Genomic DNA, 12,666 nt, shown 5'->3' with positions numbered 1-12,666 from the left:
GTACAAATTCTGCTGAAACCAACATTGCCTCTCATCTTCTCATGGTCGATGAAATGAGACCCAGTTGAATATGGGGGGGGGGGGGTCAGTGTAGTTGATTAGACCCCTTCACCAAAATTGCAGGCCTTGTATCTATAGTAGAAAAGATTGCTATGATTTAGAGATAATTCTGGTTAATGGCTATGGAATTAATAAATGCTGAATGAGGTTCGAAGGGGGAACTTGTGGCTCAGCAAGGACTTGCAGTTAACAGTTTTGTTAAGGATAAATTAGGGTAGCTAATGAAATTCATAGTAATCTATGACTAGGGAAATTAATTAGTATAACTTATTAATTAGTATAACTAGTAAAATTAATTGATATAACTTGTAAGGTTGGTATAGCTCGTGAAATTAGTAAGTAAAATCTGTGAGATTAATTAGAACAGCAGGTGAAATTAATTGGTATAACTTGTGAGGTAAGTTAGTATAAGTTCACGACGAAATAGTATAAAATGTGAAATAAAAACCAGCGAAACTGAACTGGGACCAGTCAGTGGCTGGGTTTGGCTGAGAACAAAGCGAACGGTTTGACCTGTTTTCCTGTATTTAAGAGGGGGCGGGGACTGAAAATAGTTTGAATGATGTAACAATTTGTGACAAGAGGATAGCGCCGCCGCCGCCGCCACCACGTCCACTACTACTACTACTACTACTACTACCACCGTTAACATCGATTGCCATTGAGTGATCCTGTAGCATTTTTACCAACTGTTTTAAATATTTAATGCAGTCATGAACAGGCCCCCCACCATGGACCTGCAGAGCACCTGTCATGTATCTATCGTTTATTGGTCATCGATATCAATCATCTTATAAAGGTGGTGAGCTGGCAGAATCATTAGCATGCTGGACAAAATGCTTAGCAGCATTTCGTCCATCTTTATGTTCTGAGTTCAAATTCCACCAAGGTTGACTTTGTCTTTCATTCTTTCTGGGTCAATAAAATAAGTACCAGTCGAGCTTTGGGGTTGATGTAATCAGCTTATCATCTACTCCGAACTTGCTAGCCATGCGCCAAAATTTGAAGCCAATATCTACCATCCAGGGACAGACTGAGTGGATTAAGGGCCCTTGGGCAGAACTGTTTACTGGGCGTCTAGCATTGATTTAATAGAGTTGATTTAATAGAGCTAACAGGGATCTGGGACGGAGAATGATCGTCTTTGACGACCATTATTGTGAGCAGCAATCCAGGGGACGGAGAATGATACTTTGTGGGAACCATTATAGGGAGCAGGAACCCAGGGGACGGAAAGTGATACGCTGTGGCAAACATAATATTGAGCAGGAATCCAAGGGACGGAGAATGATGTTCTGTGGCAAACATTATTGCGACCAGGAATACAGAGGATGGAGAATGAAACTCTGTAGCAACCATTATTGGGAGCTGGAATCCATGGGACGGAGAATGATGTTCTGTAGCAACAATAATTGGAAGCATGAATCCAGGTGACTCAGAATGAATGTTCTCCACAGCAGTAACATGGGGTCCAATTTTTCCGGTTCTGACTGAAGTCGGAATCCAACCAACCAGACCCTCTTTCTTTTCCAGTTTTCTCTAGTCAATGCTGATCAAATCCCAACTTGCAACTCAGCAGCAGCAACAGCACGAGCCACTGGCCTGCTTTTTTAATCCAAACCACCTAGGGGCCTTCTCTGAAACTTCACTGACAGGACTTGTAGCCCTCACTTCTGCTAACCCTTTGTTTTTTTGGGTCTTTTGCCCGAAGTCTAGTATTTTCCAAGTATCTGATATGAACATTGTCTCTGATTTTCCATAAGTAAGAGATCAACATGTGGTGGCCGATGTCTCATCCTGTGTATCAGCATAATAATAAGAAAACCACACACTCCCACCACCACACACTTTGTTCTACCCTCCACACAAACATTACAGTTTTCTGAAATTCATTATTAATGAAGCACCTCAATTATTGTCGAATAATTACTGTGATGCCAAAGACATCAAGTCTTAAATAATCTAAACCAGATGTATTTACCAGAATAATTACAGATAATTAATTGTTCTTTTTGTTTATTCACGTCAGAAACTTTTGGCATTGTGCTAGACTTGTTTAGCCCTAGGTCAAGCCTGATTGAATCAATCCTTGATTAAAAGCTTCCCACCCTGACTCTCTTTTGTTTTTACAAAGGGTGGAATTGGAAGGACATTTTTCTTCTGTTTTGACACGAAAGGTTATAGTTTGAGGTGAATTTAGCTGCTAATTCTATCACACTAAACAGAGGGTTGCTAGTTTGGTCAGTCCCAGACTGGTTCTTATTCAGAAATTAATGGAATGAACAGACTGGCATCAACACGATAAAAAAATGTTAGTTTTTCTCAATTTAAAGAAATTGTTTCAGCATATTTAGAAATAAAAAAAAACAGCAAAAATATTCATTAATATATCTATTAAATTAATTAGAATGATTTATTCCTGAAGTTCTGATCAAACAAATTTCGAAGTTAAAAATTCGGAATCAGTAAAGCGTTAGAGCTTTGCTGGTGATGTCTTAGACTGAATCCAAGTTTGGAGAAAGTGAGTTCACAGTAGAATTAAAAGGAAGAGGGTTGTGGTGGTGGTGGTGGCGATGGTGGTGGGGATGAAGGTGGCAGTAGTGATGATGACGATGACGACGAAGAGGAACAATGAGTGAAGAATGATGAAAAATTAGAACTGATGATAAATGATGAAGAATGATAATGAGTGATGAATAATGATGACAATGACAATGATGATGATGACACCTGAACAGAAACATTTATTTACAGATCAAAATGTTTTTGTTCACTTGGCCGTCAGCGGATGTGAAGAAAATACCAAACCTTAATGACATCTTGCTAAACGAAGTTGAAGAAATAATTAAAAGGCATTCGGGAAAATGAGAGCAATTGTATGTGAAGGAACTATGGAAGAATATATTTTGGTAAATACATGAAACTCGGCACAGCTTCCAACTGTGTCTAGGAATTGGTTTTATTGTTCATTTTATCTTTTAATGAGTTTAAAATAGAAAACACACATTAGAGCCTAATTAATGAGCTAATTAATAAAATGGAGCTTCTAATTAAGAGTCAATCATAATGAGTTTCGTTTCTCTTTTTTTTAATAATGTAATCAGATGTTTATACGTTATATACATATGTATATGCATATATATATATATACATATACATATGTACATATATATATATATATATATATTATATATATATATATATATATATATATATATACAAGATAAGAAAATGGAGAAATGTTATCCCATGGAGGGTTGCATTTAACCCCTATCTCAATTTGTATATATATATATATATATATATATATACACACACATCTCTCTCTACATATACACATATATAAATGTTTGTGTATATATATATGTGTGTGTATATGTATGTGTGTATATATATACACACATACACGCGCACACAGTATTGAGCAGTCTGTTGGACGAGGTTATACATTGCTGACCACAATGTGCTTGACATTGTTTTTAACCTTTGAAGGATGCCACCCCATTGGCTGGGCGAGGAGGCCAACGTTCTTCCCTGATTGGAAGACTATTCCTTTGCAGGGTGACCTATTTACAGCTGAGTGGACTGGAGCAACGTGAAACAAAGTGTTTTGCTCAAGAACACAATATTCTTCTCAGCCTGGGAATCGAACTCACGATCTAGCGATCGTGAATGCAATACTCTGATCATCAGGCCACATGCTTTCACATATTTATATGAATACATGGCAGTAAAATGCAACAACAGTTCAATAACCCACCTACTGGATCTAACGAATAAACGCATCTAAATACCAACAAATGAGGTGTAAACCGCAATGAAAAGCACCAATTTCGGTGAAATTGTAATAGTAGAAATACTTATGATACAGCTAGCACGGTAACAACATTGGAAAATGAAGTCAGAACTGCCGTTTATACAAATAAATATGATAAATGCTCATGCAGCGAAAAATAAAAATGCCCATTGATGAACCTCTGTATGAGTACAAATATTGTATATTAATGTACCATGCACACAAGGGGAGGGCCGTATGTTTACATTGTGTAGACGGCTGATTCATCTAAGAATCGTTATCGCAACCATGTTTCCAGCTTCAAGAGAATCAATAAGAGACATTCAACATCCTTGGTCGATTTTGTATGGCGATTGGAGAGAGATAAAATTAAGTACAACATAACTTGGTTCATAGTAAGGCATGCAAAACCATTCGACATCATCTGTCTGTTCTGTGGATCAAAGAGATCATTAATAGAGTTTCTGAAAGTCTCTCAAGATGCCTACACGCATACAAATGTACTTTCGCACAATGCAGAGGGAATGAATTTGAATAGCTGTTAACATAATTTACTTTAAGTATGAATGAATTAAGTTTAGCTTTAACCTCTCCATTCTTATAAACACTAAGTAGATTTTTAACTCGTTTTGTGAATTGCTCGTTATTAGCTATACCGAATGAAAGCTGTTATCATGAAATAAGAGCTGCAGAGATTACCCACACTTATAATCACACCACTTTTAATCCATGTAAAACTGCTGTTTTATATAAAGCTGGTTCTTTGCCAATTCCGACGATGAGGGTTCCAGTTGATCCGGTCAATGGAACGGTCTGCTCGTGGAATTGCCATGCAAGTAGTTGTGCGCGCCACAGATGCATCTACCTTTAACACAGCTGCCAGGGATTCAGCACGACTCGGAATATAACATGGCAGACCCTTCGAAACAAAGTATGACTCATTTTTGCCATGGGAACGGACTGAAGTGGCGTGAAATAAAGTGGCTTGCGCAAGGACACAATGCACCACCAGCAGGAATCGAACTCATGGCCTTATTACTCTGAGCTGAACATCCTAACCACTAAGCCGCAGGCCTTCACTTAATATAGAAGATTTAGAAAGGTCCAACACAACGACACCAGCAGAAATGGTTGTTAGACGCCGCTGTCGTAAGTCGTGTGCTGTACCAGAGCTTCATTAAATATTTTAGATATGAAATTACTAGCAAACATAAAGACACCATGGCACTCCTCATCCTTTGACTCAGTGGAGCATCCAAGATGAGACTGCTGGAGGGAGTTATGACTGGTACCCCTAACAGCTAAGTAGACTGAGGCAATGGGAAATGAAGTGTCTGGCTCAAACAACCCATTAATCTGTCTGGCTCTGGAATTAATTGAACCCACAAACTTATGATTAGAAGCCAAAAGGAAGAGGGTCAGTGGCCATAAATGATGATGGTGGTGGGGTTAGTGATGATGGTGGTGAGGTTGGTATAATTGATATAATGACACTGCACTGACGATGACAAATACCGGGAACTTGTTACGAAAACCTGAAACAACTACGGTTTAACACTTGCCTAATTAAGAGGCTTATTGTTAATGATCAAAATACACATAATTAGTTTAGTAAACACTAGTTTAATGGGATGTAATCCTAAACTAGGTTAAATGGATGTCAATTGTGTAATTTTTGCTTCTGCTTGTCATGTGATCACTTTCATAATGTTAGATGCTTTATACACGCGCACATATGTGTGTGTAGAGAGAGAGAGAGAGACACACACAGAGATGGATCAATAGACAGTTGTATAAATATATAGATATACATGCATATATACATACCTTCACACATATTTACATATGTATGTATCTATCCATAAATACATGCACACACACGCGCACGCACACACACACACACACACACACACACACACACACACACACACACACACCACACACACACACACACACAAGCACAAGGGATAAGAAAGGATCATCAGATATTGAAGCTCACTGAGATGACACGGGACCGAAACTTCTGGCGATCTGCTGTACATGAGAAGACATATCAAGCTATGTTAAAATTGTGGCCATCCATACATAAAGACATGTCCTTGACGGTCATATCTGCACCTTCGCTTCACACACACAAACATATTAATTTGTCTCTGGCAAGACTCTCCCACAACCATCTTCCCAACCCCATCACCCACTACAGGCTCCTCCAGTTTCCTCTCAACACCACTTGCTATCTCTAAATATCTCCTTCAACTCCTTTGTGTACTTATACTCTCCACCATTGTTCCCAATGCATAGGCCCAATCTCTTTCTCTCTCTCTCTTTATCTCTCTCACCTTCCTCTCCTTCCTTGTCCGAATGGGGTAGCCAAGTATCTCCTCTGTAGTAAGACAGCTATCTTTGTCCCTCTATCATATTCTAGTCTCTCGCCTGGTGCACTGTCACTTCTCTCCGTTCCTCTTCCCCCTTTCTCTCTCTCTCTCTCTCTCTCTCTCTCTTTCAGTTAAGACACACTTGTCTTGCAAACCATTTGGGACCCCACGGGTACGGCCATCATGTAAAAAGCGCACGTACTGGTGTCACATAGAATGTACCTGCTGAGCACTCAGCTATTAAGCTCAGCTGGTAACAATTACCGTCAGTTTTAACGCTAAATAATAATAATAACAACTGTTTCTGGAATGCGACAACTTTTTATAAACAAACTTTTTGGAAACGTTAGACAAAAAAGTAAATTTCCGACGTAGTATGGCCTTGAAAACAGCGGAACAATTGGGTATTTTACATTTATAAGACGGAAAAAAAAGGTTGTGAGCAGACGGCTACGAGTCCCGTTCGAAATTTACATTTTGTCTGTAAAATAGTAATTTTTCATTGTTTTATAAGCCACGTTCTCTCAATAGAAGTGCATTTCATCTTATAGCCCTACGTTTTCCATTATTGATGTTGGAGCTTCATTCATGTTGCATGTCATGCCAGCACTCTTCCCACATGCAAGGCATATGTCTACTTACGCATATACACTATAGGAATATACGATACAATAATATCAAAGTAATCTGGGCTAGTGGCGCACATTGGCCGGTAATATGCCATAAGGTTTCACCATTTTGTCCACAGATTCTGCACTTATCACTTTCTGCACTGTTGTCTATTCTGTATTTTATGTAGTTTGTTCTTAGTGCTTGCTCTTGGGCAGCACAAATTAGAGCCTCCGTTTCCGGTTTTAGATCACTTTTAGTCATCCACAGCCATCTTTGTTCTCTCTCTGTCTTATCTTCAACATCTCTATGAAATTGACCATGCATTCTTTTCTTTACCCACCTATTTTCAGTTTCATTCGTTTTCAATTTCTTGTATAGTGCTTTATCTTTGTAATCTTCCATCCTACACAAGCCTGACCTTCATACTTCTAATAATAGCGGTTCTGTGGCATTTTTTTTTACATACCATGCTATGTTGTTTTCTTCTGATCTAATGCTGTGTTTGCATCCAATAAGTCCTCTTCCCCTTCTTTTTCTTGGTACATACAGTCTGTTTGTGTCACTTTTTGGGTGGAGTGGCCCATATCTAGTCAGCAACTTCCTTGTCTTTCTGTCTAAGCTGTTTAGTTCGTCTACTGTCCATGCGATTACCCCTGCTTCAGATATATGAAGTGAAACCGCCCAGGTGTTGATAGCTTCAATCTTATTCCGTCCGTTTAATTTCGACTTAAGGATCAGTCTCAGTCTGCGTAAGTACTCCACCTTAAATTTTTCTGTCATTTCTTTCTCCATCAATTTATCCATTTCCAAAATCCCCAAGTACTTATAGCCCGTCTCTTCTATCTGCTTCATAACCTCTCCCGGCGGTATCGTTAGGCCGTCCATACATTTGATTTTGCCTCTCTTCAATACTAACACACCACACTTTCTCAGTCCAAACTCCATTCTGATATCAGTACTGAAGGTATACACCGTATCAACGAGGGAACTGACTTGGGCTTCATCTTTACCATAAAGTTTGAGGTCATCCATGAATAACAAATGGTTGACTTTTTGCTGGCGGCTTTTGAATACATACCCAGCTTTTGCTTTCCTCAGAATCAGTGTCAGTGGTATCAAGCGCAGTACAAAGATCAGTGGGGACATGCAGTTCACTTGGAAGATGCTCCTCCTAATTTCTGTTGTTGTTGTTGTTGTTGTTGTTGTTGTTATTATTGTTGTTATTATTATTATTATTATTATTATTATTATTATTATTATTATTATTATTATTATTATTATTATTATTATTATTATTATAAAGTCAGTGTTTAGCAGTAGAAGTGAAGCGATAGATTTTAATTCCGTGTAGTATTTAGTTTCAAATATTCATACTCTGAATTCAAACCTCAGTGCAGTTTATGAAATAAGTACTAGTTATGTACTGGGGTTGATCAAGTTAAGCTGTGTCTTAAGTGGAAATCAGTGGCTTGTCCCTGGAGAGGCAATATGTTATTATCATGCTATTATTTCACAAGTATTTTATTTATTGAATTCAAAACAGTCATGCTTTTGATGAAACCAAGAGCAGATAATCCACTTAATGAGAAATACCAAGGGCAAATAATTCTGTTAATTCCCGTAATGAAGGGCAAATAATTCTGTTATATTTCTCCAGTGTTTCTTGCTGACTCTGATAGTATGCATGCTTACATGCTTACATGCATTCATGAATGCAGGCATACATGCACACACGTTCGAAAAGAGGATCAACTCTTGTAAAAATGTCGATGCATTCAAATACCTTTGGCTTCCACTCCAGATGGAGTTTCTGTCTGCCTTGCTACGTGTAAATGTTTTATCCCCAGGTCTTCTACTACAAAAATTAAATAAAGTTTCAAAATAAAGTCGTTGAGATTTAGAATAAAGGAATTGTAGAATAATATATAATGGTATAAGGTTATACGATAGTAATTTATATATACAGATAATACTACTATAACAATTGCGGCGCGGAAGGTGTTTATGAGCCATTAGAAACACACAAAAAACGTTAAATTCACTTCAACATTTAAATTTAATTTGTCAAAATATTTCTGTGCTGCAAGGAATTTTGTCAGTGGACAGGTCTCGATTTCAAAGCGACGAAAATATTTTGACAAATTAAATTTAAATGTTAAAGTGAATCTAACGGGTTTTGTGTGTTTTTAAATGTTTTATAAACACCTTCCACGCTGCAATTGTTTCTGTTTCAGCACATGATCAGGTCACTTGCTCAAGTACATCTCCGTATATATATATATATATATATATTATATAGATATATATATATATATATATATATATATATATAGTCCAAATAGCAAGAAAACAAAGAAATCCTTTGACACATCTTTAGTGATTCCTTACAATTGTTTTTGTACCAATCTGCTTGCAACACCTGTTAACGCAAACATTCGAAGAGAAAATGTACGTAATGTTTGCGGTTTTAGACATTAGAGTGGCACTTCCCCAGACTAGTAGTATCAAACGGGCGCTGTCACACCACGCGTCCTCCAGGCATTGGTTTGCTTTGTTCTTTCTTTTCGTTTTTGCTCATATTGGGAGGAAACAAAAAGTATATAAGAGTGTGTTTAGGGGATAAGTAATCAGCGTAGAGATCATGACGGAGGGGGGTGTAGAAGAAGAAGAAGTAGAAGAAGAAGAAGAAAAGAAGAAGAAGAAGAAGAAGAAGAAGAAGAAGAAGAGAAGAAGAAGAAGAAGAAAAGAAGATTAATAAATTAGGTAGGGCCATATAGAGCAAATCGCTTTATCTGGATTTTTAGTGGTTGGTCAATACAGCCATGCCACTGGTACCAAATTTCGTTTGATGAGTGAAATTTTATTTGAACACCAGACGGCATTCATCAGCGACAACGTTGAGCAGACGAGAGGTGGGGGAACGATTAAACCGATAATTCTGACAAGTCGAAAATAATAATAATGAGAATACTTTTGATATTTGTGGTGGCGGAGCAGTGTGGTTAGTTGCAGGCATAAATCACCGCCTCACTAGCAGACCCACTTTGTGACCTTAGAAGGTGTAAGCAAGGGAAAAAGTGATGCCAATATGAAAAAGATGGAGAAATCTAATAGACCCTAAAGAGTTAAAGCAGAAACTAAGAACAGTAACAGTTCTTTAAAGTAAAGACTATTTGCCAACATAATGTGGAAGTCCTTGATGGAACGAATGTTACTACTTTGCCAGAGGAAACGCCGTTTCCACAATATCTGTGTCCTTATATTTTCGAACAGAGAGCTCAACACCCCCATCCAGCACAAAGCAACATCTTTGAAGCGTTTCTATTTATTAGATCAGTGACTGTGTGTCACTTTGAAAATTATATATTTTCGAACGGGAATTCAGCAGCACCGTCTAGCCGAGCAGCTACTCTGTGCTGACAAAGGGCAATAATCCAGAAACCGGTCCACAGATGTTGCTTTGTGCTGGATGTGGGTGCTGAGCTCCCCTGTTCGAAAATATAAGGACGAAGATATTGTGTCGTATAGCCAGCCGGAAACGATGTTTCCTGGGGGCTAAACAACAGTGGCATTCGTCCCATCCAAGACTGCCACATTATGTTGGCAAATACGCTTTACTTTAAGAATTTAGAGTTTAATTGAAAAGCAGCCAAGAAAGTTATAAACTATTCTAGTCTGAACAAATATGGCTTGGGTGAATTGAAGATGTATAAGATAAAAAAAGAAAAAAATAGAGAAAATATAGGGACACCAAATATAGAAACTGAGAATAAATAGATAAGATGTATAGAGTGAAAATTAATACTTAGCTAGTGACACATAAATAACAGCCCAGTGAAGGGGACTGAGGATCAAAGTGATTGGGGGTAAATACATATTACTTTTAAAAAGTTTTTAAAAGTACAAAATTCAAAAAATTGAGATTAAGAGTTTAGAATCAGCAAAAATAAAATAAATTAAAATAGATATTAATTAGTTATGTAGTTCGTTGCTAAATCTTTATTAAGTGGAGGAGTGTAAGTTAAACCGGGATTAGGGTTGAATACATAATATATTACGTTTGAAAATTAAGAAATCAAAAAAAAAAATTAATCAAGTAAAGAATTATAAAGAAACAAGTGAGATATGAAAATTATAAATTATAATAATCTTAAAAATATATTGTTCGAGAAGAGGAATAATCCGAAAATGTTTGGTCGAGGAAACAATAATCCGTTTAAACAGTTATAGCATGAGTGTGGAGAATTAGCAGAGATTAAACTAATTAGGGTCAGCCGAAATTAAAGTATAATATCAGTGATATAACTGGATGCTGGTATTTAATATAAACGAACTGTAAGAAACGTTAACCGACAATAGATGAAAGTATGGAGTATGGAGTATGTAGGGGTACAATGTGTATGTGGGTTTATTTGGGGGGGGGGGCAGTCTATTGGGTAGGTGTTCGCCGTGTTGAGACGTGCGTGTTTGTGGGTGCGTTAGTGTATGCTCTGGTCATACTCTTTGCCGGACTCCGAGGTAATGGTGGAGGACCGAACTTGGGGGGATTGGTGATTATAATCATAACGGAGCACGCAGGTATGATAGAATGTATTTCCTTTCATGTGGGCAAGGAATAAAAATTTCACTTCTGCTATTCTGATAAATACCTGGGTGCTGGATACTCTTTAAAATCGCTCTTTTCTCAGCCAGGCATAACTTGCACTTCCTGTACAGTTTACATTTCTGTAAGATCTTCCACTTTACGCTGTACTTGGTGGCGCTTTCTTTAAAAGACCAAATGTGCTTGGTCAGGGTTGTGGTATTACATCTCTCCGGGATGTTGAAGAAGGACTTGTGGTAGTTATAGCAGGTTCTGAAGGGGGGCTTCAGTTGCTTCCACGTACTTTCGCACGTTTGGTTGCTCATTTGGTCCCATGGCTGTTACCTTTGACTCGTATACGACGGTCTCCATGTTACAGTGGTAGTTCAGTGGACATGTTGAGTTACCCCTACATGAGCATCCTACTTCTGTTTCAGATGTGGGACTACCTATTAAAATGTTTTACACTGGGTGTACAGCTAGAGGAAATTCTCAGGCTATGCCTATTGAATATTTTGCTTAAACGTATCTGTACGGGGGAAGTGTTTATTTATTAAGCTAAGACAAATCTTACCTACTTGGGTTTTAACGCTTAAAAAGAAGGGTGGTGTGAACCACAACACTTTCCGGTGGCGCCTTCTCTTCGAGGGGTTAGGGTCTGGCTGCCAGAACCTGGTTGTAGTACAAATATCTTTATTTCAAGATAGGTTCGAGATTCTTCTGCTGGCGCCCTTTACCAGATTATTGAAAACTATGGCTGGATGACAGGAACCTTTGTCAATATAAGTGACCTATTAGTGAGGGATTATCAATCCGAACAGAAAATTTCATAAGCTTTCTGTTGACACTCCAGGTTAACAACATTGTTTAGATTGGTAAAGAATACCAAGCATTCTTATGGCAGGATTTCAGGTTCCGCTTCATCACAATTTTATATTCTCTTTCTCACCGACGGTTTATAGTTGATATTCAGAGTTTAATATCTTTGATAATTTCTGGCTAATTTCCGTTAGGTTTCGCTGCCACATACAATATTGCCTCGATATAGCCAATGAAGTGTTACGTATGTATTTGTACATACAAGCATGTGTGCATGTGTGTGTGTATGTGTGTGTGTGTGGTGTGTGTGTGTGTGTGTGTGTGTGTGTGTGTGTGTGTGTGTGTGTGTGTGTGTGAGCTGGCAGAAACGTTAGCACACCGGCGAAATGCCAAGCGGTATTTCGTCTGCCGCTACGTTGTGA

The 12,666-nt window shown here is 38.1% G+C and overlaps 1 protein-coding gene across 2 annotated transcripts in view; it reads right to left on the bottom strand.

Moving 5' to 3' along the window:
* LOC115210633 (protein UBASH3A homolog) overlaps positions 1 to 12,666 on the bottom strand; it is a 279,691-nt gene that overhangs the window by 160,930 nt on the left and 106,095 nt on the right. The window contains exon 2 of one of the 2 annotated variants that reach the window (XM_036503636.1): positions 8,627 to 8,698. The exons of the other annotated variant lie outside the window; for it this stretch is intronic. Coding sequence (XP_036359529.1) covers positions 8,627 to 8,698 — 72 coding nt within the window. The remainder of the gene's footprint in view (positions 1 to 8,626; positions 8,699 to 12,666) is intronic. 2 annotated transcript variants of the gene reach the window in all.

The sequence above is a fragment of the Octopus sinensis genome, linkage group LG1 (assembly GCF_006345805.1).
Source record: "Octopus sinensis linkage group LG1, ASM634580v1, whole genome shotgun sequence".
Lineage (NCBI taxonomy): Eukaryota > Metazoa > Mollusca > Cephalopoda > Octopoda > Octopodidae > Octopus > Octopus sinensis.
Note: the sequence above shows the minus strand (reverse complement) of the source record. Positions and strands in the feature narration are given on the sequence as shown.